The sequence below is a fragment of the Lacerta agilis genome, chromosome 14 (genome assembly GCF_009819535.1).
Source record: "Lacerta agilis isolate rLacAgi1 chromosome 14, rLacAgi1.pri, whole genome shotgun sequence".
Classification (NCBI taxonomy): domain Eukaryota; kingdom Metazoa; phylum Chordata; class Lepidosauria; order Squamata; family Lacertidae; genus Lacerta; species Lacerta agilis.
The window spans coordinates 37764160-37791246 of NC_046325.1; the positions used below are offsets into that span (position 1 = coordinate 37764160).

A 27087-nucleotide genomic window follows, 5' to 3' on the forward strand; every position below is an offset into this window, starting at 1 on the left:
CCGGTGTTCCCTCGAGCCTGTTGATTCTTCCCTCTTGTCCATGGGCGGCGCTGTTTTGACTATATCGGTGGTGCCGTTCACAACCTGATCATCAGGAATTAAGGGTGGGGATGCTATCCCAGGCAAAGCTTCTAGCCTTGTTATTGTGAGCCCCAGTCCAGCAGAGAACACCTATTGCCTATCCAATAGGGCATGCGTAGGCTGGGGTGGAAATTGCTGCTTTTCTACCAAGAGGTTGCACTCATCAGGGTTACGTTTTTGTCCTTGGGCCAGCGGACAAAACCTGACATATTGCAAACTGACTTGAAACTCCCCTCAGATACCAAAGTGGTTTGCTACAGAGCTTAGCTTTTTTTTAAAAAGTCTTAAACTCTGCTAGGGCCTCGCAGAACTAATTTTTCACAATTCTTTGGCTGCAAACTTTACTTTATATATGGAGTTGGGTGCTAAGCTGTCCTCTTAAAGGGAAAGGGGCTCTGCTCTGTGAAATCTAACCCATGTTTTCTGCCTTATTCTTTCCTTTTCCCGTGTCTTTGAAATAACCCCTGAGTTTTGGCCAGAGCACCAGTTATGCTTCACTCACTTTATTGAGGAATCATTCCTGAACTGGAAGAGATTTAACTTAACCCAGTCAATAATTCCTTCACGCTCTCCTGTCCTCGAGCGGAATGAGGGACTAACAAACAGCCCTGAGTCTTAACAAGAACTCCCTACCTGAGTTGCTTCTTCTTGGCAAATAGGTTATGTCATAGAGAGATAGCATTCTGCTCAAATTGAGCATTTATACCTGCTTGTTTTGCCTAATCAACTCTGCTTCTGCTAGCCACCGGGAACAGAAAGCAAACGCCACCTGCACATTTCCCAAGTTTTCTCTGTAACTGTGACTAGCAAAGCTTCCCATTTTAAGAGCGGCCAAAGTCCATGAAGGCAGTTGAATAGAAATCCCGTACTCTTTAGGGAAGGGCCGTAGGCTCTGTGGCAGGTTCGATTCCTGGCATCTCCGGATAAGGCTGGGAGATAATAGGGCCCAAAACCCCAGAGGGCAACTGGCGGTACTTAGCTAGATGTGCCAATGGGCCTGACTCTGCATAAGGCAGCTTCCAGTATTGCTAACTACAGTGGTACCTTGGCTCTCAAACTTATTCCATTCCGGAAGTCCGTTCCAAAACCAAGGCGCGCTTTCCCATAGAAAGTAATGCAAAATGGATTAATCTGTTCCAGACTTTTAAAAACAACCCCTAAACCAGCAATTTAACATGAATTTTACTATCTAACAAGACCATTGATCCATAAAATGAAAGCAATAATCAATGTACTATAAAATAAAGTAAGACAGTATTGCAGATGATAAAAATTAATAATTAATTTTTTTTTCTTATCTGCACTGATGATAGTCTTTGTTTAGTTGGGGGGGGGCTTTTACCCATTTCCGCAGTCACACAATCAATCAATCAATCAATCAATCAGTAGCTGAACTGGGTCACAGAAACAAAACAAAAAAGAGCTGCAAAAACAAAAACTCAAAACAAAAAGCAAAAGCGCCAGACTTAATCTGTTTGACTTCCAAAATGTTTGAAAACCAAGGCGCAGCTTCTGATTGGTGCAGGCGCCCCAGAAAAACAATAGCCGACAGCCGCATCGGACATTCGACTTCTGAAAAACGTTTGAAAACCGGAACACTTCCAAGGTTTTTGGCATTTGAGTACCAAGGCATTTGAGAACCAAGGTACGACTGTATAGTCATAATGGAACTGCATCAGCACCATGGAGAGCAACTTCACTTCTGCACGGTTGGATAGGAAGATAAGAGTTTGAACACCAATTCCTGAAACCCGCAGGAAAAGGGAGAGGGGGAAGTGTGGAAATCAAATGCTTAAAATTCAGTGCTTCTCGAACGCGGGTCTCCGGCTGTTGTTAGACTACAACTCCCATCATCCCTGACCACTGGTCCTGCTGGCTAGGGAGGATGGGAGTTGTAGTCCAACAACAGCTGGTGACCCGAGTTCGAGAGACATCGGATATTTCTTGGCCTATTTAAGCTTGTAGTGCAGATGTGCTCCTAGCGGCAGCCCTGCTTTGACGCCTCGGTTCCAGGGTCGCCAGCTTGGCAAACCTCCTTCCGCCCACCTGCTGACGCACACCCATTTTTATATGTGTGGCTCCAGGTATGATATGGACAGCACTGACAATGGGAGCCCTGGGTCCGACAAGGGGAAGGCCCTGGACAGATCTATGGAGGACCTCAGCAGAAGCAGCAACTCCCCTACGCAGGGCTCCTCCAAAACAAGGCACCTGACTGTCAGGTAACAGAACGGACACTGGCAAGCGCTTCTTGAACTGCTCCCCCCCCCCATCTCGGGACACAGGTTGTGGCGCCGGGAAAAGAGGCGTTTTCGCATTTATTCTCTTTCCCGCCTCACTTAAAGCTACGCTTAAGTGAAACGTCTCAGAAAGGGAAAGCACACGAACCCAGCAAGCGCCAAGTTGGAAACCGCTCTCTGGTTTCGCCAATGTGAAGCTTATTTTTTTTGGGGAGAGCGTTGTCTGCAAAATGAAAAGTTGAAAGGGGGGAAGCTGTTTTCATTGCAGCTGCTCTGTGTTTATTTCCTTCAATCGATATCTCCCCTTTCTCCCATCGTGGGACCCGAGGTAGTGTACCTGCAGTCCCAAAGGTGGTCTCCCAGTCCAAGCACTAACCAGACCTAGAGCTGCTTAGCTCCAGCAAGGTTGCAGCCCCGTGGGTCTTCAGACTGTGGGATGTAAACACAGAGCAGCCAAACCCAACACTGCTAGAGAGGACATGAAGGTAACTCAGTCCTCCAGGCTTAACTTCCTGTTTACCTGGACTGAGTCCTAAACATTCCCACACAGACTATAATATAGACTTGGGCAAAACGAAAGAGCTGAGTTTTGAAGAAGGGTTACCTCAGGCAAGCCTGACGGTTAAGGTAGAGGGGGCTTGCCTATGCAAGGGCACTTCCATATTCTCAATCAGATGTTCAGCTGACGTGTGGAAATCTCCATCTAAAAATATCGAAGGTATTTAGCATCCAAATCGCTTCAATTAGGGTGGGGGGGAACTGAAGTTTCCTTTGGTTAAATAAGGAAATAAATAGGTGAAGGGACCCCTGACCATTAGGTCCAGTCGTGTCCGACTCTAGGGTTGCGGGGCTCATCTCGCGTTACTGGCCGAGGGAGCTGGCATACAGCTTCCAGGTCATGTGGCCAGCATGACTAAGCCACTTCTGGCGAACCAGAGCAGCACAAGAAACGCCATTTACCTTCCCGCCGGAGCGGTACCTATTTATCTACTTGCACTTTGACATGCTTTCGAACTGCTAGGTGGGCAGGAGCTGGGACCAAGCAATGGGAGCTCACCCCGTCGCGGGGATTCGAACCGCCGACCTTCTGATCGGCAAGCCCTAGGCTCTGTGGTTTAACCCACAGCGCCACCCGCGTCCCTTCAAATAAGGAGATAGCTAGGGAGAAAAAAGAAAAAGAAAAGCTTGCAGCTGGTGCTTCAGTTATGCTATATTTCCCATCTCCGGCATAGTTTGGGCTAGTTTAGCAGTTCTTATACAGAGACCCTGGAGCATGAGATTGCAAGTTTCCACAATGTTGAAAAGCCATGTGCTCCACGGACGCCATATGTTCATTTACATATATTACCAGCCAGGGGCTGAGTTTTAATTTAGTGTCATAAACTGACCAATCTGGGGGCCTGCAAACGCACACAAACACACACACCCTCAATGAGCCCAGAATATTGGCCCTCAATCCTACAAAGTTTCCACAACCATCAGGCAAGTTAACCCACCAACCAATTTTTAAGCTCTCCCAATCTATTACCACCTTAGAAGCAAACTACCCTAAGAGTAGTTTGATGATTATTGATGAGTAGCCTTGGGTGGTTTTTGTGGCCTAACAGATGGCAGGTTCTGGTTTCCTTTTCCTGCTCTTGCATTTTCCTGTCTCTGCCTTCCCTCTTTTCCTCTTTCCCCTTGTTCTAACCCCGTGCTTCTTTTGCACGCTCCCCTTGGGACGACGGCTCACGGTAGGTACCCAGCCTAGGGACCCTCGGGGGCAGGGCGGTGGGGAGAGGGGCTCGCCCGCCTTTGCTTGTAGTCTGAGCTTGTAAGATTGAAAAGATGGACGCCGAGAAATGCAGTGGCCCACTGAACCATGTATCGGGAAGGAAGATTTGCTCTGCCTCCTGCCGCCATCCTGGTGGTTTTTTTTAAAAAAAATAATAATGAAAAAAGAGGCAAATAATAAATTGAGGCGTCAGTTACTATCTCTGTGCTAGCAGTTGTATTACTTAGGTGTGCACTGAGGGTGCCTGAGTGTTTTCCCCCTGCGTTGGTAAAAGAAGAGGCCATTTTGTTCTACTTCCACTGAAGAGATTAAAACAAAATGGATGCTCTTTTTCTCTGGGGTCGGAAGGGGATGAGGCCTTAGGTCTCAGAGCTCCGTTTGCTAACTGCAGCAATGAAATGCAAATAGACTTGAGGGAAAGTCAGCCCTTCTGAGTAACAGAAGTCTGTTTCTATGGTTTAAGGGCCTTAATGTGAAGCGACTTAGTTTGGGTGGCTCTCAGAACAGCTAGAAATGACTGGGCTAAGGAGGTTGCCGCTGCTGTACAAGGAAAGATTTTCCATCCTTGGGCTTGACAATCCACAGAGGAAAGAGTTCCTGCCCCATAGGAAGCGGAGGCTGGGCGGCTCTGAAAGAGGATAAGACAGATTCGTGGAGAACATCGGTGGCTTCTAGCCACAATGGATATGCTCTGTCACCACAGTCAGAGGAAGTAGGCTCCCGAATACCACTTTCTGGAAATAGCTGAAGAGGAGAGTGCTCTCGTGCTCAGGTTCTGCTTGTGGACTTCTGATTAGCCGCCGCGTGAAGAAGATGCTGGACCAGATGGGCCATGGGCCTGATCCAGCAGGCCCCTCTTAAGTTCTTATGGCCATTTATCGGGAAAGCTCCAGCTACAGATTTCCTACATCGGCAGCCTATTGAGTTAGAAGGCCCCTGAGGTCAGACTCTCTGGCCATAATCTGCGCCATACATTTAAAGCCCCATTAGACTACTTTAACAATTTCACAGAATACCGGGAAGCTGTGGTTAGTTAAGGGTACAGAGAGTCTTTTAAGAGGGCCCCTGTTCTCCTCACAGAACTACATTCCCCAGAGTTCCCTGGGCAGATTGATTGTTAAACTGCTGCCTATGAATTGTAGGCAGCTCTCAGCAGCATCCTTAGCCAACTACATTTCCCATGATTCTTTGGGGGAAGCAATGAAGGTTAAAACAGTACAGTGGAACCCTGGTTGCCGAACGCCTCTATTGTCGTACGTTTCGGCTCCCGAACGCCAAAAACCCGGAACTAACTGCTCCCCTTTCCAGAAGCCGAACATGCTACGCAGCTTCTGTTTTGAGTTTCCCTACTGTATTGAGGCTTCCGCTTTCAGTTTTCGGTTTTTGAATGTTCCGGAAGTCGAACGGTCTTCCGGAACCGATTGCGTTCAAAAACCAAGATTCCACTGTACAGGGTTATTCATAATGAAGTATACAGTTTCAACGCACTATAAAAAAGAAGAATGTAATATATCTTAAGTTTCCTATAACAGAATTGTAGGGGAATGTTTAAAGTTTTTTTTTAGAAACGGTCACAGATGTTCTGTGTGTGCACCCTTTGTCACACACACATCGAACCAGTCATCCATTTCTGCCCAAACGCGACTCACCCTACCTGTTGATTTCCCCGGGCTTCGTTGAATGGCGGTACAAACACTATCGACGACTTCCATTAGTTACAGATTCCGTTTTGCTCAATTCAAGAACGCAAAACGCCTTCTCCGCTGCAGGCGCCGCCATTTTGCCTGACTGGCCACGTGACACGTCACTTCCCTCAGTAGCGGAACACAAACTTTATGAGTACATCTACCTCACGGTTTGCAGTTGTGGCCCGTGTCGTCACCTGTTACAGATGACTTACAGCATCTGGAAACTATACTTCATTATGAATCACCCTGTATAACAGTGTTTTAAATGCCTAGTGCGGACAGGGCCTCCGACCCTAGGAAACTTCATTTGAGGAACACAACATAGGGAAAAATATTCTTTCGGAAAGGTGGGCAGCGACGAGCCACGGTTACTCGCTAGGTTTGCTGAAACAGTTTCAAAGGTGGTTGTTTTTCAGCCACAGCGAAGTCTTCCCCTGTGGTGCCACGAGGGCCACTTTCCCCACTGAGGTCGGGGGTGGGGCAACGGGGGGTGGGGGGGGGGAAGCGTCCACCTGAAGCGTCCTATTTTTCCCTCCTGTCCTGCAGGATTGCAATCTTCCACCTCCTTCAGGTGTTGCCATTTGAACCAGCAGCTCCAAACATTCTTTCAGCAAGTCCACCCAAGCATCCCCTCCTCCAGCGCCCCCGGGAGCGAGCAGGACTCTAGGCCCAGGCCTCCTCTCAACTCCTACTCACCGCGGTGAGCCTCTCCCCAAACCGTAACCAGAAACGTCCCCTGCGAATGCGCCCGGAGGGCATAGGCTTGTCTAGGCCAAGGGCATGTTCTTCCCCCTCCTAAGCTTTTGTGTTCATTTCGGCAGGCAGTCTCAGGTACCGAACTTTAGGAGCCCTCGAAGCAGGGAGGCCATTTTTGTAAAATCCTGTTTAAATTTTTTTTTAATAGCTCTGTAACTGGAATGCATTTTGTAAACCCGGGACACCTGCAGATAGTTGCATGCTTTTATTTTTGTCGGTTGCACAACCACGTTCCGGCACTTTTTGCTTTGCTGTTCTTGTTGCTGCTGCTGCTGCTGCTGTTGCTCTTGGTTCTAGCTTTCATTGTTGTGTGCAGGGAATTGGAGCTGTTGTACAGAAGCGGTGGGAAGGGGGCGTGGAACAGAGATAGGGGAGGGACCAGGTCAGGATGAAGTGCCTCTGAAACCCCATTGAGACATCGCCACCTCGAGTTTTTTAAAGGTTTAATCCATGTGTGTTTCGGCTTTATTTTCCACAATGAGGTCTAGAAACTTTGAGACTGAGAATCTCAGATCTGAAGAGCAACTGCTACCACGTTTGGCACAAGTATCATTATGGCCATTGGTATTTTATTACCTGCCCTTCACCCTGAGTTCCCGGGGTGGGCCATTGCAATTTATAACTCATCGTTAAAAAATAACATAAAACAACTTAAAACAACAAAAATAGGATGGGCCCCCAAAAGTTGCCGCATTCCATATTCTGCTGCACCCATAACCATGTTGATAGCTTATCATGGCGTATTATATTTCCTTAGCATTTTAAACATAATCTGGAGCTCACCTTCCCATGGCCTGCTGAGATCCCTGTGGCCTTTTCACTAAAGAAAGTGGTGTCCTGAAAACCAGACCGGAGAGAGTTTGTTTTTCATTGGGCAGTGGCGTCTTCTGTTTAGCATTTGAACTCGTGACCCGAGACCCAAAGGGTTCTCATACTGCAATCCTGCTGCCCAGCCTAATCCTCTCCCTTGCCCTCCCCCCAATTTCCTGCTCCTCGGGCCCTTGCTCCTGTGCTTCTCTTTATGCTGTTGGACTTGACTGCCGGGTGATATCCGATGTCCTTTCTCATTCAGCTATTTCCTTCCCCCTTTCCTCCCTCCTTCCATTTTTCCCTACCTCAGACTCAATCTGGCACACAGCAGGAAGGCGCTGAGGAACTCGCGCATCGTCAGCCAGAAGGACGATGTCCACGTGTGCATCATGTGCCTCCGTGCCATCATGAATTACCAGGTGACCGCGGGCAATGGGACGTTGGGGAGGATTGTGCCCACATCGGGTGAAACGGGTTTTTGCAGATTCTTGAAATGGACGAGAGATGAAAGTGGGATGAACATATACATTTGGAGCCATGCTCCCTGCAACTCTCTGCCAAACCCCCCCCCCCCAAAGTATGGTGTCCAGCCTATTATGGTGCCCATATAATACTTTATTGTTTATACCCTACCCATCTGGCTAGATTTCTTCAGCCACTCTGGGCATCTCCCAACAGAATATTAAAAACACGATAAAACATCAAACATTAAAACTTCTCTAAACAGGGCTGCTTTCAGATGTCTTCTAAAAGTCAGGTAGTCATTTATTTCTTTGACATCTGAAGGGCGGGCGCCACCACCAAGAAGGCCCTGTAGCTTCACTTCTCGCAGTGAGGGAACCGCCAGAAGGCCCTCGGAGCTGGACCTCAGTGTCCGTGCTGAACGATGGGGGTGGAGACGCTCCTTCAGGTCCAAACTCTAAACATTTGGCAGTGGGGGGAGCAGGGGGGGCAGGTATTGCCAATGTTCATATGATAAGGCTCCTGCTTGAGAAAGAATCCAGTCCTTGACCCTCCGCGGAATGAGAGGAACCCTCTTCTCCCTCCCTTCAGTCACCATTCCCCAATTGCCTCTAGCTCGACTCGGATTGCTAACATCTTCTCTCACCTTTCCCTTAGTCCGGCTTCAGCCTCGTGATGAACCACCCAGCCTGTGTCAATGAAATCACACTGAGCCTCAACAACAAGAACCCCAGGTAAGGAATCGGAACTCTTTTTCCGGACACGTGTTTCTTCATTTCTGAAAAGAGAGATGCATGGAGCTCAGGCCTGTCTAAGAGTCGAAGCCTTCCAAACAGGGATGCCCTGTTCTCTAAATCCTAGATAGGATGTTTCATAGTGAGGAAACTGGACTCTCTTTACAATTGCGTCGCATGTTCCAGTGCACTGAGTCCCACTGTTTCCTTTATGTTTGGGTGCATTTAAAAGGACCCACACACAAAAAGATGGAAGGTATGCTATGGGGAGTTGAGAAAGGGTGTGAACAGCATATTTTTTTCCCAGTCAAGAAGAAGATTTTTAAAAAACTGTGATACCCTAGTACGGTATATGGCACTCGACAGTATACGCCTGACTTCAGAAAGTGTGGCCAAATACGCTTCGTTTTTATTAGCACTTAGAGTGCCCAGGCTTTGCTTAATGGGGGAGATGCAGTTTGCCATATCTGGCTTGTCCCTTATGCCTGCTTTTCCCACCAAAGGAACCCTGAAAGGCTCAAGAAATGCCCACAAAAGTGGCATCAGTTCTATTCCCCTACTGTCCGTTCCCCACACTCCCAGCTGTGGTTGCGGCCTGCGGCCTTTCTCATTCCTTTTTCTATTAACTCTCCTCCCGAGAACTGTTTCTCCTAACCCCCTTGCCGTTCATCACCTGTTTATATAGCCCACCGACATGCCCCCAAACCCATCACTTCCCTCATACGGATAACAGAGGGAGGGAAAGGTAGCCCGAACCCTTGTGTAGCGGGCTGGACCCGCCCACCAATTTGCCGCAGAAGATGTCCCCACCAAGCAAGTTAATCCAGGAGGCTCAAGCTAGTTAGCCGTGCTTTGTGTTTCTGGAAATGGCAACCCTTGAACCCATCACCTTCACCAACCCCACAAGCTGTCTGTCCCCGCTTGGGAGTTTCTCTTGAGCCATTTGCACCCATCACACCCTTCGGCCCCTTTTCAGGAACGATGACCCACTTGGGAGTCCTCCACCTCACTGCTTTCCTCCTCGCAGGACTAAAGCCCTCGTCCTGGAGCTGTTGGCGGCTGTCTGCTTGGTCCGAGGGGGACACGACATCATCCTGGCTGCGTTTGACAATTTCAAAGAGGTTTGTAAGCTCCGTAACCCTTTCAACGGTGCCTGGTTTCTGGCGTGCAACAAGATTGCAAGTCAATCAAATACAGTGGTACCTTGGTTCTCAAACGCCTTGGTACTCAAACAACTTGGAACCCAAACACTGCAAACCCAGAAGGAAGTGTTCCAGTTTGCGAACTTTTTCTGGAAGCCAAACGTGCTCCGTTTTGAGTGTTACGCTTCTGATTGGAGTGCCACACTTCCGTTTTGAGTGTTACGCTGAGTCCTGTCTGTTTTTGCTATTTATTTTGCGTTTTTGTTTTAGCGGCTCTTTTTTGTTTTGTTTTTGTGACTGTGAGGAACCCAGTTCAGCTACTGATTGATTGATTGATTGATTGATTGTGTGACTGCCAGTGTGGTGTATCGGTTAAGAGCGGTAGACTCATAATCTGGTGAACCGGGTTCGCGTCCCCGCTCCTCCACATGCAGCTGCTGGGTGACCTTGGGCTAGTCACACTTCTCTGAAGTCTCTCAGCCTCACTCACCTCACAGAGTGTTTGTTGTGGGGGAGGAAGGGGAAGGAGAATGTTAGCCGCTTTGAGACTCCTTCGGGTAGTGATAAAGCAGGATATTAAATCCAAACTCCTCCTCCTCTTCTTCTTCTTCTTCTTCTTCTTCTTCTTCTGCTGCTGCTGCTGCTGCTGCTGCTGCTGCTGCAGTACATTGTTTATTGCTTTCATTTTATGGATCTGTGGTCTCGTTAGGTAGTAAAATTCATGTTAAATTGCTGTTTTAGGGGTTGTTTTTAATAGTCTGGAATGGATTAATCTGTTTTGCATAACTTTCCATGGGAAAGCGCGCCTTGGTTTTGGAATGCTTCAGTTTTGGAACAGACTTCCGGAACGAATTAAGTTTGAGAACCAAGGTACCACTGTAGTGAAAGAGTCCTGTGAGCACAGCCCAAAGTACACCCATCCACTGGGTTTCTGCACAATTCACTGCTCAGGCTTTTGCCTCGTTCCAGTCGGCCTTTCCCACGCAGTAGATATTCCTGTATTGAGTTTGCATTCTGTGTTATTCTATCATTCAGTCGTTCCCAATGCATAGAAGCAGCCTGCCCTCAGAGGAAGTAGACCCACAACAGTGACTTGTGCATGAACAGCAGGGCTGGAGCTCCTCTAAAGGTTGTGGGCAGTTCTTGCTTTTGTTTCTGTAAAGGTAGACCCTTTCAGGCGGAAGTGTGAGTTGTGTTTTCATATTTTGCTCAGGGATAAAGCGTGACTCACTCAGCAGTCAGAAGCTTGGGGAGCATGTGTGGAAAGATGCGGGGCAAACACTGTGCTGTGGGGTGGCTTATCACAGATAGAAAGTGGCTCCCCCTGCTCCATTTTATTCTAGATCCCTTTGCTGCTACTGCCTGCAGTTTGTACCCCAGCCTTCTTCTTCGGCGATCACTCGTAGCCGAGTAAGATTGTCTTCCATGGATTGAACATGGTCTTAACAGTGAGTCCGTAAGTGACTGTGGAGGCCAGTTCTGGATCCACACATCCTTCCACAGTGGGGACATAGGTTTCTGGGTGGGAGTCGATCATGGTGAGGGTTTGCCAAGCGTGCCTTCCTCTTAGCATGTTTCTCGCTTTCGTCCTGAGTTTGAGTGTCTTCAAAGCCTTTGGTAAAGGCTGATCTCCAATTGGAGCACTCACAGGCCAGTGTTTCCCAGTTGTCGGTGTCTATACTACATTTTTTTTAAAAAAAATTAAATTTTAAAGACTTTTTAAAATTTATTTATTTTATTTAACTTATTTACATGTGGTTCCTGAAGAGGCTTACATCACTAGATCCATTCAAAGTACCTTTTCCCCCCTAGTCCTCCCCCCTCCCCTCCCACCCTCCCCTCTGGACAGACCTTCCTTCTTCAGATCTTTATCCATGTACACAGTCTGTTCATTCGAGCTTGTATGTTTGGGTTGGCTTCACCCCTTTCTATCCAATTCCTGTATAATGCCCATTTATTTGTAATTCTTTGGCATATATTTTCCCAACTATCCTCTGCTGCTATCTGTGCAAATATTTCAGATTGTACGTATTCAAAAACATAATCATTCCATTTTTCCATTTTCCATTTAGCCTTTTCTTTCCATCCCAGTGCAATAACTGCCATTCCGGCTAGAATCATAATCTTATTCTGGCTAGAATCATAATCTTAGATTGAGAGAGACTTTGAACCTCTTTTGTTGACCACCAGCATGACGCTTTCCATTTTTAAGTTTGGAATAGAGTACAGTGGTGCCTTGCAAGACGAAATTAATTTGTTCCGTGAGTGCTGTCGTACAGTGGAAATTTCGTCTAGCGAAGCACGATCGGAGGAAGCATGGTTTGACGGAAAAAAAGAAACCGCAAAACGTTTCCATTTTGCGAGTCACAGCCATAGGGAAATTTGTCTTGCGAGTCACCCTTTCATTAGCGAATGCCTTTTGTCTAGCGAGTTTTTCGTCTAGCGAGGCATTCGTCTTGCGAGGCACCACTGTAGTTGCTTTGGAAAGCGATAATCAGGCATCCGAACAACATTACATGACCAGCCTTACATGACCTTCCTTGAATGCTAAGCACTTGCTTTGTTATAAAGCTAAAATGGTCACATTTTCCATATATTTTCCATAAGTAAGGAGTGTGGCTTTGAAAGAGAAAGAGAGTGTGTTTTCAGTTGCTCAAACTTCGATGGGTGAATTCTCTCACAGTGTTGTAGTCTGTTCTGTATATGCACAGTAAGAATGAAAGCGCCTACTACTTAGGGTCAAGCTAAATGTGATGTTAAATGTGTGCAGTTTTTAAAAATGTCAACTGCATCAGCTGGGGATGAGTGATTAATGGCAGCAGAGGGGGTATGGAGAGGGTTTTAACCCATTCTTCTTGCTGTGCCAAAGCTTTTTGAAGGTGGTATTTACTTTGAGAGGAAATCCCTTCTTGGTGACATTGGAGGAATCATAGAATTACAGAGTTGGAAGGGACCACGAGGGTCATCTATTCCAGCCCCCTGTAGTACAGGAATCTTTTCTGTTCAATGTGGGCCTCTAACCCACAACCCAGAGATTTGAGAGTCTTATGTTCTACCAACTGAACTAATGCAAATTCCACCTGAAGAAAAGGGATTTTCTTCCTAAGGGATAGGGTTAGATCCCCTCTCCTCCATATTTGCTCTGATCCCACTAATTATCAGCAACACCACCCCACACACACACATACCACGTTGATGCAATTTCCATGAAAAACAGCAACGTCCTGAACTTTAAATGCAAATATGGCATTTCCTGTATTTTGGCTCTTAGTAAAGTTTAGTAAAGCCCTTGTAAATTTATTTTTTTATTATTACAATTTTTAAAATTAAATTTCTGTTTTACATTTTAGAATATTCGCTTAAACAACCTTAACATATCAGTGACTTCCCTCCCTCTCTTTCCATGGTTCGTTTTGCACAGCATAAATCCCTGCATATTTTATATAAACTAAACCATTCAGTATTCCATTATTACATTCATCAAAACTTATTTACACTGTTGAATTTATCTTACTGCTGCCTATTAAGCCTTTTGTAAGTTTAGATGAGCTAAGTTAATAAGTAGGGAATAGAAGGGAAACTAGTCTCTTTGGCGTTTGTGCTGTTGCTGTAAACTGACACAGGGAGAGCTGACAAAGGGTCTGCTTAGGTTACACGGGATAAAATTTGCCCACGGAGCAGATTGGCTTGTGCCAAAGCTTTTGGAAGGGAGGAAATGGAATCCTAGGTGCCAAACGGACAGGTGCAAGCCTGATCTGTCACTCCAGCACGGTTGGACAAATTGGGCCTGTATTGGTGGTGGTGGTGGGGAACTTGGGCACAGATTCTCTTTCTGCTTGAATATATGGGATTATCCTCCATCTCCTCTCTCTTCTCCTCTCCTCTCCTGCATGGCTTAATTGTCTGTAGTTTTTCAGAAATGACTTATGCATCATTACTTCTGCAGTTTTAAGGCCACTAACTCTCATCATTTAGCATTTGGCAAGTCACTTCCACCACTGAGTTTTATCTCCTGTGAGGTAGCGATTCCGGGGGGGGGAGGGGGGCGTAGATATGTTAAGTTTGCCTGGCGGCAAAAACCTGAATGATGGCTACCAAAATTTATTATTACGGGATAGGCCTTTGTGAGGTAGGTGGGTGGCTCTTTCCCCCATTTTACAGACTGGAAACGGGGGCTTCGCAATAGCAAATACCTTCTCTGATGATACCTCACATTTGCTTTCCCCTAGAATAGCCTCCCCCAACCTTGGGTTTTCAGATCCCTAGTTTGCATGGCCAATGGTCAGAGATGATGGGAGGTCTAGTCCAACAATATCTGGGGATTCAAGGCTGGGAAAGGCGGCCCTAGAGATGTGCGAATCTCTGAAATGGTGACCCAAGGCTAATAATGCATGTTCAGTATTCTCCTGGTTGTTCACCCAGGAAGTGTCAGATTTCAAGGCCGGGCAACCCATTGCGGGGAAACCTTTGCTCAGGGCAGTTGGCCTCCAAAAGATGTCTGTGTACAACATGAAACCTAGAATTCTGGGCAACCTGCCTGGCCCTAAAAGCCTTTGTCCCAGTTCTTCAGATAAAAGACATATTAGTCAGCAGAGAGAATATCAGTGCCAAGACCTACATAAACAGCAAAGGGCAACTTAAATCCTATCAGTCTTTCAAGGAAAAAACCTCGCTTGTTCTAATGGGCAGTGTCCCAACTCACTTTTCCGGCAGCCTAACATTTGAGAGGAAATCTCAGAATTCAGGTGGGTTGTCTTAGCCATCCACCAGTGGACCAGCAAAATATCTGAAGGTTTTTTTTATTGATTTTTATTTTACCAGATGACATCAGGTTTTGTTTTGTTTTTTGCCACTGGCACTGTGAGACGTCACTTTGTGCAAGCTGGATACCCTAAAAGCATCTCAAATGGCCTCTTATCTTCCTCTTATCGCCAGATCAGTTAGGAAAATCAGGGAAGAGGGCCATAATTTTCATCACTCCCAGATAGCCTAAGCGTCCCTGGCTCCCCAACTTCATACTTTTAAGGCTTCTGGCAATTTCAGACTTGCTCTCGGGTCTTCTTCTACATACCTGAAGCTCCAAATGTGCCATCTGATTGCTTGATGCCCTGAAGTAAAAACCCTTCTAGGCTTTGGTTGCCACTTCATCAAAGTATGACATAGCTGGAATACCTTGGTAAGCTATCTGAAATTAATCTGTTGATCTAATTAACTTCCTATGGTTAATAATAATAATAATAATAATAATAATAATAATAATAATAATAATATATTTATACCCTGCCCATCTGGCTGGATTTCCCCAGCCACTCTGGGCAGCTCCCAGCAGAATAATAATAATAATAATAATAATAATAATAATAATAAAGCAATAAAACATCAAACATTAAAAACTTCCCTAAACAGGGCTGCCTTCAGGTGTCTTCTAAAAGTCAGATAGTTGTTTACAGTGGTGCCCCGCTAGACGAATGCCTTGCTAGACGAAAAACTCGCTAGATGTACGGCATTCGCTAGCGGAAGGCTGCCCTGCAAGATGAAAAAGTCAATGTGGCTGCCTCGAAAGACGGGGGGGGGGGGGGAATTTCGGCATGAAAACCTCCGCGCTGCATCGCTGCTTCGCTAGATGAAAAATTCGCTCTACGAAGACACTCGTAGAACGAATTATTTTCGTCTAGCGGGGCACCACTGTATTTCCTTGACATCTGATGGGAGGGCGTTCCACACCGAGAAGGCCCTATGCCTGGTTCCCTGTAACCTCACTTCTTGCAGCGAGGGAACCGCCAGAAGGCCCTCGGCGCTGGACCTCAGTGTTGACATTTTCACCCCTCCCATTGCAAGAATCGCCTGATCTTTTGTTTTGCTTTCATGTTATGAGGAAGGAGGGTGCAGAAGCTACTCTTCGGTTCTTCCGTCTCTGGTACTGAAAACTTTTCGCTCTTATCTGTGTAGAGATAAGGTGGCTGTATGAGAGCTGCTCCTCTCATGCATGTCTGTAGTGATTTGTAGTGACTGTTAGAAATACAGGTGAAACTCGAAAAATTAGAATATCGTGGAAAAGTCAATTTATGTAAGCAATTGTTTTCATTAGCTACTGGAGTTTAATATATGAGATAGACCCATGACATGCGAAGAGAGATATGTCAAGCCTTTATTTGTTATAAATGTGATGATTATGGCGTGCAGCTGTTGAAAACCCCAAAGTTGAAATTGTTAATTTTGGGGTTCTCATCAGCTGTACGCCATAATCATCACAATTATAACAAATAAAGGCTTGACATATCTTGCTTTGCATGTCATGGGTCTGTCTCATATACAGTGGTGCCTCGCTAGACGAAAAACTCACTAGACGAAGGCATTCGTCTAGCGGAAGGCTGCCCCGCAAGACGAATTTGTCTATGGGGCTGCCTCGCAAGACGAAAATTTTTATTTTTTTTGTCTAGCGAAAACCACGGTTTGCATTGCCGCTTCGCTAGACGAAAAAACCGCTAGACGAAAATATTCGCAGAACGAATTATTTTCGTCTAGCGGGGCACCACTGTATTTGTTTCACCTTTTAAGTTGAATTACTGAAAGAAATGAACCTTTCCACGATATTCTAATTTTTTGAGTTTCACCTGTAAATTAGGTATGCTTCAAAACCTCCACGGCTTGCTTCTGTTTTTACTCTGCTGAGTTTGAGGTGCTCCCAATGAGCAGATGTGAGTCCACTGCACCAGGACCTGTTCTCCAGGAATGCTGTGTCTTATGTTCCTATGATCAGAAGGTCAGTGACGGTGCTCCAGTCGCCTAGCCCATGCACGCGCTTAAGACGTGGGCTGAACAGGGCGTACTAACACTCAGTGTCCGGGCTGAATGATGGGGATGGAGGCGCTCCTTCAGGTATACTGGGCCAAGGCCATCGAGGGCTTTAAAGGTCAGCACCAACACTTTGAATTGTGCTTGGAAACGTACTGGGAGCCAATGTAGGTCTTTCAGGACAGGTGTTATAATGTCTCGGCAGCCACTCCCAGTCACCAGTCTAGCTGCTGCATTCTGGATTAGTTCCAGTTTCTGGGTCACCTTCAAAGGCAGCCCCACGTAGAGTGCATTGCAGAAGCCCAAGCGGGAGATAACCAGAGCATGCACCACTCTGGCCAGACAGTGTGCGGGCAGGCAGATCTATGCCTAGTCCACGCAAGAACTTACGGCATTTAGGCTCGTAAACAGCGAAAAGAATAGGAACAGAAGTCCCAAGCAGCCTGATTAAATTCAACAAACGGCAAAGGCCACTCCTGGGCAGAGATCGGCTGCATTGCCCAAAGCGCATTTCTTTTGCAAAGTTTTAAAAACGCATGTGCTTTTAAATGTTGACATTGCTTTGGGACAGTCGGGCAGCTGCTGTGTATCCAGCTTGTGCTTGTAGCAAACTGTAGTAAGGCTGCAATTTTATCTTGGGTGAAACATTCATCCCCGTTGAGGGTTCAGAGTCACAGGTGGGAAGCGAGGGAAACGGAGTCAACAGCCTCCGGGAGAAACCCTCTCCTCTTTCCCCCAGCCCCACTGCCCTCCTCTATATCGAATATCCATCCCTATTGGCTGCATCAGCTGTAACTGGAGGAGTAATGACATCTTGGGCCGAGGGGGGGGGAAGCTTTGTATATCTAAGCAGGGCTGTGTCAATGCCATACACAATGACATGCTTGTAGATTCCCACCTGCCACCCCATGCCTCCTTGGTCCCTTACACGAATGTGTGTATCTGCCAAACAAAACCAAGACCGCCCCCCTGCCCCCTCCCCAATGTAATGCAGCCGCCCTAGGTAACCGCATTTGGCTGCTTTCACCCCTTCCCCTCTACCTGAAGTTTCCCTCCGTTTCAGAATGTCGACGGCAAGCTCCTTTTTCTGCTTCTATTGTTCTCATAAGGTTGCATGAAATGTCATCAACAATCACGCTTTTATAAATGGTTGCTCCCCCCCCCACCGCCTGTTTCACTTTCTTTCTTGGGGGGGGGAATTATTTTCGTTTTTTAAGCAAGTTTTTTGTACATTCACATCATTTTCAAAACAAAATAAAATGAAAAATTCCTTCCAGTAGCACCTTAGAGACCAACTAAGTTTGTTCTTGGTATGAGCTTTCGTGTGCATGCACACTTCTTCAGATACCAAGAACAAACTTAGTTGGTCTCTAAGGTGCTACTGGAAGGAATTTTTCATTTTATTTTGTTTTGACTATGGCAGACCAACACGGCTACCTACCTGTAACTGAATCATTTTCAAATTCTGCGCTCCTGGCATTACTTAGATCCCTCAGACTTCCCACCACCCCCACCCCCAGATTTCCAAAATTCCCCCTATTTCTTTGCATCTAACTACATTTTTTCTAGTTCATTTTGTCGCTCTTCTCCCCCCCCCCCACTTAACTAATATTACATTATACATGTTACAATAATCCTGCTAACGTTTTTAAGTGTACACAGTGGTCTTTAAGATATTCTATAAACTTTTTGCACTCTTGACTGAATCATGGTGCCTCATCCTCACAGTCATCTTTGCCAATTTGGCATAGTCCATCATCTTGGTCATCCACTCTTCTTTGGTCAGGGGACTTTTTCTTCCACTTCTGGGCAAGTAGCATTTGTGCGGCTGTTGTCGCTTCTTTTGAATCCTTTTGGTATTTCATTTCCTGTTAACCCTAGTAAAAAGGCTTCTGTTTTTTTCATAAAAGTTATTGAAAGATACTCAGAGTCCAGTGTGACTTTCATGCTCTTTATTCAGCTCATAGTAGTGAGGAATGCAGTTCCCCCAAAACGTTTGCTTTATATACACTATTTACACAATGGGCCCCACGTGATTGGCTAATTCCAGGATACTCCTGTATGCCAATCGGAATGCGGATTCACTTCCACCTGGAGCTGGATTGGGTGGCTCCTGCGGACCAATCAGACTGCTGCAATCTCAATCCTATTGTTCTGGGACCAATCAGACTGCTGCAATCTCAATCCTATTGTTCTGGGACCAGTCAGACTGCTGCAATCTCAATCCTATTGTTCTGGGACCAATCAAACTGCTGCATTTTGGATCCTATTCAACTCAGTACATAACAGTTATCTTAAACACTTTTTTCCAATTCATTATAGTTTCACTTTCTCTCTCCCCCCCCCCCAGCATCCCTTTCCTTTTGTTGTCTAATGTTCCAGTTGTCATTACGGAATACATGCATTTAGCGGACCTTGGACTTGGGCCAGAGAGGCTTGGGTTTAAATCCCTCCGCTGTGAAGCTCACAGGGTGACCTCAGGCCAGTCACAATCTCTCACCCTAACCTACACCGTAGGGCTGTTGTAAAGATAAAAAGGAATACTAACTCCACGAGTTCCTTGGATGGAATAGAAATGTCATAAAATGCACTTTGAACGAACTCCCAATTATTTTGTTGCTGGGGGCGATCCAGAGAAATTTTTAAAATATTCTTTGGGAATCTGGCACTCCCATCCACCATGCTAGACATGGCTTTGAGAGTCTCTCCTCTACCATATCTTTGAATGCTGTTAACGTGTGGAGAGAATGTGGAAGAGAGCAGTCTTTCTGCTTAAGGCAGGGTTGTGGAACCTTCTGCACTCTTAATGGGTTTTTTTTTTAACTACAACTCCCATCATCCCTGTCCATTGGCTGTGCTGGCTGGGGCTGATGGGAATTGGAGCCACCTGGAAGTGTGTTGCAGCCAACATAGTTTTCACATTTGTGCCAAAGGCCAAGCTAGATTAGAACCAGAGTAGGCATTAGGTTAGGGGCACGGGTGGCGCTGTGGTCTAAATCACAGAGCCTAGGGCTTGCCAATCAGAACGTCAGCAGTTCGAATCCCCACGACGGGGTGAGCTCCCGTTGCTCGGTCCCAGCTCCTACCAACCTATCAGTTCGGAAGCACATCAAAGTGAAAGTAGATAAATAGGTACTGCTGTGGCAGGAAGGTAAACGGCGTCTCCGTGCGCTGCTCTGGTTTGCCAGAAGCGGCTTAGTCATGCTGGCCACATGACCCGGAAAAACTGTCTGTGGACAAACGCCGGCTCCCTCGGCCTATAGAGCGAGATGAGCGCCGCAACCCCAGAGTTGTCTGTGACTGGACCTAACGGTCAGGGGTACCTTTACCTTTACCTTTTAGGCATTCTGGTTATTATGTCTTGAATAGCTTTCATATATCCAGACAGTTGAAAATATTTATACCCAGACTTTCCAGTCAGTTGCTCAAGGTGACTCACATTAAAAATATTAAAACCCTTAAACGATGAAAAGCAACAATAAAACCCACATGTGTTAATGGAGGCATCTAATTTGTTTCCTAAGACAAATCACCCAGGGCTGGTTCCCAAAAGCGATGCCTGTTAAACTGCCGCAGCTTCCCATCCCTCCTGAGGGAACCACAGTTAATGCGAAAGGGGAAAAGGATCTTTTACCATTCTCAGCTCCCTCATAAAACTGCTGTTCTCTTGAGGAAGCCATGACCGTGTTGGGACTGGCAGGAAGTAAGGCTGGCCGGCTGAGAAAATGAGAAGCAAACGGGGGGGGGGGGGGGTCGTGCAATGGCAGCTTGGGTCTCACACCCGCAATTTTTGCAGGCTGAGTCAACCAGGGCAGAACAAGAGGCTTCATAGGGGCTGGTGGCATCCTGTTGGCAAGTCCCCTGAGCCCTGTAGTAGCTGCAGCACCCAGCCATTGGTGGCACAGTTGTCTAAGTGTAGCTGAGGGCAGGTTACAGTGCCCCCTTTTCTAGCAAGCTGACCTGGTGGTACCAAGAGTGGGGTACTCTGTTATTTATATATATTAAAAAAAACCTTTCCAGTAGCACCTTAGAGACCAACTAAGTTTGTTATTGGTATGAGCTTTCGTGTGCATGCACACGAAAGCTCATACCAATAACAAACTTACGTTGGTCTCCAAGGTGCTACTGGAAGGATTTCTTTTATTTTGTTTCGACTACGGCAGACCAACACGGCTACCTACCTGTAAGTAGAACTCTGTTATTTATGTATGCAACAAATGCGGCCCAAATGAAAATGAACAAAGTCCCAACCAAAGAAGAGTGGCAACTTAAGTTGAGAGAATATACACAACTCGCAGATTTAACATATAGAATAAGAGAACAAGAAGAACACACGTTTAGAGAAGATTGGAAAATGTTTATTGAATATATGGGAATTAACTGTGTACAGCTGAAAACGCTGGCAGCATGAAGATAAATTCAACAGTGCAAATAAGTTTTGATGGATGCAATAATGGAATACTGAATGGTTTAGTTTATGTAAAATATTCAGGGATTTATGATATGTGAAATGAAACATGGAAAGAAAAGAAGAAGGGAAGTCATTGATATCGTGAGGATGTAAAACTGAGGACTTTAAATTGTAAAACAGAAAATTTAATAAAAAATTATATATATATATTAAAAAAGAAAGAAACGTTGCAGTGTCAAGTAAGCCTTTGGCGCCAAACCGACCTGACTGCCTTTCTTTCTTTTCTTTCCTTCCCTACAGGTCTGCGGTGAGAAGAACCGCTTTGAGAAGCTGATGGAATATTTCCGAAATGAAGACTGCAACATTGATTTCATGGTAATGCAAAGGCTGAGAGCAAAGGACACAGTTTAGCTTCTTGCCTACCAAAACGTTTGGAAACCAAAGCATGGCTTCTGATTGGCTGAAGGAAGCTCCTGCAGCCAATACGAAGCTGCGTCAGACATCCGGGTCCAAAGAACGTTCACGAACTGGAACACTCACTTCCGGGTTTGTGGCGTTTGGGAGCCAAAACGTTCGACTCGCAAGGCATTTAGGATCCAAGCTATGACTGTACTATGGTTAAAACCAGGGGCCAGCAACCTTTTTCAGCCGTGGGCCGGTCCACCATCCCTCAGACCATGTGGTGGGCCGGACTATATTTTGAAAAAAAAAAAATGAACGAATTCCTGTGCCCCACAAATAACCCAGAGATGCATTTTAAATAAAAGGACACATTCTATTCATGTAAAAACACACTGATTCCTGTCCGTGGGCTGGATTGAGAAGGCAATTGGGCTGCATCTGGCCCACAGGCCTTAGGTTGCCTACCCCTGGTTAAAACCAATATGTATAAACAGACTTAGAAATGAATGGAAATATGATGGACTTTATGGAACTCGCTGAACTGACCGCAAGACTCCGAGACCAGAGGGAGGAGAAGGTGCAACAAGATTGGAAGAAATTTGAGGATTATTTAAAAAATTGTGAAAAGCTAGACATTTGAAGCAGAATCGGTTTGTTTAATTGGCTTCAGCTAGATGATGTTAGATGAAAACAGTATACAAGAAGTAATGTTATAAACGGTTTAGAAATGTTTAGAAATGTTTAAGGGTATGTTGTTTAAGTAAGGAATTATATATGATTAGTTAGTATTTTAAAGTTTATTAAGAATAATGGTGAATGTTAAGAAAATAGTTACAAAGTATATTAGTAATGAACGCAGTTGAGAGAATGGGGGAAGTCCCCTAAAGAAGATTTGAAATTAGAATTAAACAATGATTTATTTAGTGTTCCTGTCTAGGTATGTATAAGTTTTCTTTTGTTATTTCTTATGTTGTTTTAATGTGTTTGTTGTGTTTGTTGTTTTTTTGTCAATTGTTTTTTGTTTTTTGTTTGATGTATTTGTTGTTTATTGTAGAAAATAATAAAATTTTATATAAAAAAATAGAAATGAATGGAAATATGACAGCGAGACCCTGTTAAAGTGTATCTGTGCCAGACTAGTCCTATCCCTGAGAACCTAGCCTGAAGAAAAGTGTAAAAAGAGGTACCCAGTTCCCAAAGGTAATGTGCTCTTCCCTTCTCTTTTCTCCCACTCCTTTCCTCCCCCCCCCCCAAATCTAGGTTGCTTGCATGCAGTTCATCAATATTGTGGTTCACTCTGTGGAGAACATGAATTTCCGGGTCTTCTTGCAATATGAGTTCACACAGTTGGGACTGGATGATTACCTAGAGGTAAGAGGGATGTAACAAAAACCTGATTGTGGGTGGGTGTCTATTGATGGTGGTTATTTTAATGCATTTTTCGCTTGCAACCTTCTTAGTGATTCTGAAATCCCTTTCCATCTCTGCGATGTGGGTTTTCTGAATCACAAATGTTTCTGGGGGAAATGTACCCGTATACAGTGGTACCTCTGTTTTCAAACGTAATCTGTTCCGGAAGACTGTTCGAATTCCGAAAGGTCCAAAAACTGAAGCATTTACTGACGGAAGCTTTTACTTACGAAAAACTCAATACGGAAGCATGTTCGACTTCTGAAAAGCGTTCGAAAACGGAAGCATTTACTTCCGTGTTTTTGGCGTTCAAAAACCCAAGCGTTTGACTTCCGAGGCATTTGAAAACCGAGGTACCACTGTACTCGCCTAAATATTTGAGATTCAATTTAACATGTTTTTTTGATTTGCTATATACAGTCAAACCTCAGTTGTCAAACGCAATCTGTTCCGGAAGCCCATTCAGCTCCCAAAATGTTTGACAACCGAGGCGCGGCTTCGGATCGGTTGCAAGAACTTCCTGCACGCAAGCGGAAGCCGTGTCAGACATTCAGCTTCGAAAAACATTCAGAAACCGGAGCATTTACTTCCGGATTTTCGACGTTCAGGAGCCAAAACGTTCCAAAACTGAGGTGTTCGGGATACGAGGTTTGACTGTACCAAACTAAACTAAACTAATAATAATAATCATGTCATGCTAATATTAATTTTACATGCTGTGTTAATATCCCACAAAGTTTTCTCAGAAACGAAAACAGACAGCCTGAGAATGGAATGGCTTCACTTCAGATTAGACCAGGCTCAATTGAGCCTGAAGTCCATTCACCATCATTCAACAAGTTTGAATTAGTACCCACTGGCCAATATCCTTGCTGGTACCTAATTACAGCAGTGAGAAAGTCAAACAACTCCCTTTTCTGGCTAGGTGTCCTTTTGGCACAGATAATTAAGATGACTGGGTCTGGCTGCCAAAGTCCTCAACTTTGGCAACCCCACCTCACTTTAAGAATTGATTGCCATTTTTATTTCAGATTGGACTGGCATTGGATTTGTGCCATTTGCTCAATTTGATCTGTATAACCCCCCCCCCCATATTAATGCTATGAAAGAATACCTTTCTAAAAATGGGGAGAAAGTATGTGTGACACACACTTTTATGACACATATGAACAGCACTTGGAATTTTTGTTACCTACCTTTTAACGGGGTCTCCGGCAATGTTATTTCATAGGAGATTTTGTGAGAATTGGAAGCTGCCTTGAAGTGTCGTTGATTTAGGGTACAAACGGATGAAATAGAAAACAGCAATTGTAGGAAGAGTTGGCCTCCCAAATAATTTAGCCCCAACTTGTGCCAAACCTACAGGTCCCAACTTAAAGAAGAATGGCAGAATATGGTCAGCTTGTAGACTTAGCATATAGAATAAGAGAACAAGAAGAACATACGTTTAGAGAAGATTGGAAATATGGGAAATAATAGTGTACAGCTGAAAACGCTGGCAGCATTAAGATAAATTCAACAGCGTAAACAAGTTTTGATGGATGCAAGAAAAGGGAATACCGAATGGTATAGTTCTTGTAAAAGATGCAGGGATTTATGATATGTGAAATGAACCATGGAAGGAGAAGAAGGGAAGTCATTGATATCTTAAGGGTGGAAAATGAGTATTTGAAATTGTAAAACAGAAAATGTAATAAAAAATTATATACAGTCATACCTTGGATCCTAAATGCCTTGGTATTCAGACGTTTTTGGCTCCGGAACGCTGCAAACCCAGAAGTGATTGTTCTGGTTTGCAAATGTTCTTTGGAACCCGAACGTCTGACGGGACTTCTGCAGGTTCCAATTGGCTGCAGGAGCTTTGGTTTCTGAACGTTTTGGAAGTCGAACAGACTTCCGGAACGGATTCCAATGTACGACTGTATATATTTAAAAAGGTCTGGCTGCACCATTCAGACACACCAATTCCGGGCTTGCCTGTTTCCACCCTCCCCTTGTGGCAATGCTTGAAATAGACTGCCTCCTACCTGCACAGGTAATCCCAGCCGTAGCTTTAAACGCCACACTTTTCCTCTTTTGCCTCAACAGAAGCTGCGCTATTCGGAGAGTGACAAGCTGCAGGTGCAAATCCAAGCCTACCTGGACAACATATTTGATGTGGGCGCCCTGCTGGAGGACACCGAAACCAAAAACGCTGTCCTGGAGCACGTGGAGGACTTGCAGGAGGAAGTTGGACAGGTGTGGAGGCTGGCTAAGTTCTCTGGGGATGGTGTACCTAAGCTGAACTGGGGGGCAAATGAAAAAGACCCTCTCCTCTCACAAGGTCATGCAAAAATGGGGAAAGGGCTCAAGGCTACCTGAGTCCCGTCACTGCAATCTGTATGCACAAAAGGGATGCGGGTGGCGCTGTGGTCTAAACCACTAAGCCTCTTGGGCTTGCCGATCAGAAGGTCAGCGGTTCGAATCCCCGCGACGGGGTGAGCTCCCGTTGCTCTGTCCCAGCTGCTGCCAACCTAGCAGTTCAAAAGCACACCTGTGCAAGTAGATAAATAGGTACTGCTGTGGCGGGAAGGTAAACGGCGTTTTCGTGCGCTCTGGTTTCCGTCACGGTGTTCCGTTACGCCAGAAGCGGTTTAGTCGTGCTGGCCACATGACCCGGAAAGCTGTCTGTGGACAAACGCCGGCTCCCTTGGCCTGAAAACAAGATGAGCGCCACAACCCCATAGTCGCCTTTGACTGGACTTAACCGTCCTTTTACAACAACACCCCCCAGCCAACCTTTTGTTTGAATAAGGAGGCTGTTGGACCCCCTTCTGCAGCATGTTGCTCACTGCCAGCTCCTTCTTTTCCCTGTCGTATCTCCGGCCCTCCTGCAATTCACTCGCCCATGCATTCTTTCTCTTTGCAGCTTGCTGAGAAACTCCAGGATGCCGAGAACGAATCCATGGCCAAAGTCGCAGAGCTGGAGAAGCAGCTGTGCCAGTCGCGCCGCGAGGTGGAGGCCCTGAGAGCACGGACCATGGGCAATGAGCAGGTATGGGCAGCGAGATGCAGGAGCCGTGGATTGTTGGAACTGGTTCCCAAAAATAAACGCTTGGGGAACCCTGCCAGTTCAAACCAAAGCTTGATCTAGTATTAATAATACTAGTAGTAGTAGTAGAATTTATATACTGCCCTATACCTGGGGGTCTCAGGGCGGTTCACAGAATAAAATCAAGATATAAAACCACAAAATACATAATAAAAAGAAAAGCAACAACCCAACAGCCCCAGCAGCACCACCACACACAAAAAAACACATTTTAAAAGGGCATAGGATGTAAATCAGATCAACCAAAGGCCTGGTTAAAAAGGAACGTTTTTTTCCTGGCGCCTAAAGGTGTATAATGAAGGCGCCAGGTGAACTTCCCTGGGGAGAGTATTCCATAGACGGGGAACCACTGCGGAGAAGGCCCCGTTCTTGTGTTGCCACCCTCTGGATCTCTCGAGGAGGAGGCACACGAAGGAGGGCCTCAGAAAATGATCTCAGGGTCCGGGTAAGTTCATATGGAAAGAGGCGGTCCTGGAGTTATTGCAGTCCTGAGTACAGTATCTTGTTTTGAATGGTGGACAGCTGAAAATGCTTCCAGTCTGTGAGGGCTACATTGAGCCAGTGGCCTGACTCGGTGGAAGGTAGGTTCCTATGTTCCTAACTGGAATTAGCTCTTAGGTGAGTAGCAGGCAGCATGAATCCAAGAGTACAGGTGAGGAACCTTATTTTTCTGTTGAGGGCAGCACTCCCTTGGGGGTGAGGTAAATTTGATGGAGCTGCCTATTGGTGTTTGGTGAGGCCAATCTCTTTTCTCCTTTCTTTCCAGCAACCTCCTTTTCTCTCTCTCTCTCTCTCTCTTTCTTTTGGTTGGTGGGGGGTTTCCTTTTGCTTTTTTTATTTGGGGCTGGAGGGGGAGGTGTGTCAGAGAGGTGTGCTTCCTCAATAAGCTTTTTTAAAGCTTACTGGGGAATGATATATAATGAATTGAAAAATAACATTTAAAAACAAACAACCCAGAAGCTTTCCTTATGAGAATTATAGGGACCGAACTTCCCAAACTGTATAGAAATTTATTCATGTATGCAACTGCAGCGGCAAGAATGTTACTTGCCCAAAAAAAGGAAGGAAGGAAGAAGTTCCAGCGAAAGAAGAATGGATACAAAAACTTATGGAATATGCATAAATGGCGAAACATACCAGAAAAATAAAAAATCAAGATAACAAACTGTTTATAAAAGAATGGAGATGGTTTATGGGATATTTACAAACAAACTGTGAACAGATAAGAACATTGGCAGGATTATTGTAATAACCTGCAGCTTTATACGAGCTGAATAAATGATAAATTTAA

At 45.5% G+C, this 27087-nt stretch overlaps 1 protein-coding gene across 5 annotated transcripts in view; it reads left to right on the plus strand.

Moving 5' to 3' along the window:
* Positions 1-27087, plus strand: part of FMNL1 (formin like 1) — a 108180-nt gene that overhangs the window by 63630 nt on the left and 17463 nt on the right. For 2 of the 5 annotated variants that reach the window (XM_033169995.1, XM_033169996.1), the window contains exons 6-14: positions 2166-2303; positions 6355-6483; positions 7660-7768; positions 8469-8545; positions 9573-9666; positions 21194-21268; positions 22556-22666; positions 24794-24943; positions 25614-25739. In XM_033169995.1, the coding sequence (XP_033025886.1) occupies positions 2166-2303; positions 6355-6483; positions 7660-7768; positions 8469-8545; positions 9573-9666; positions 21194-21268; positions 22556-22666; positions 24794-24943; positions 25614-25739 (1009 nt within the window). The remainder of the gene's footprint in view (positions 1-2165; positions 2304-6354; positions 6484-7659; positions 7769-8468; positions 8546-9572; positions 9667-21193; positions 21269-22555; positions 22667-24793; positions 24944-25613; positions 25740-27087) is intronic. The other 3 variants (XM_033170000.1, XM_033169997.1, XM_033169998.1) reach the window with 2 other exon arrangements.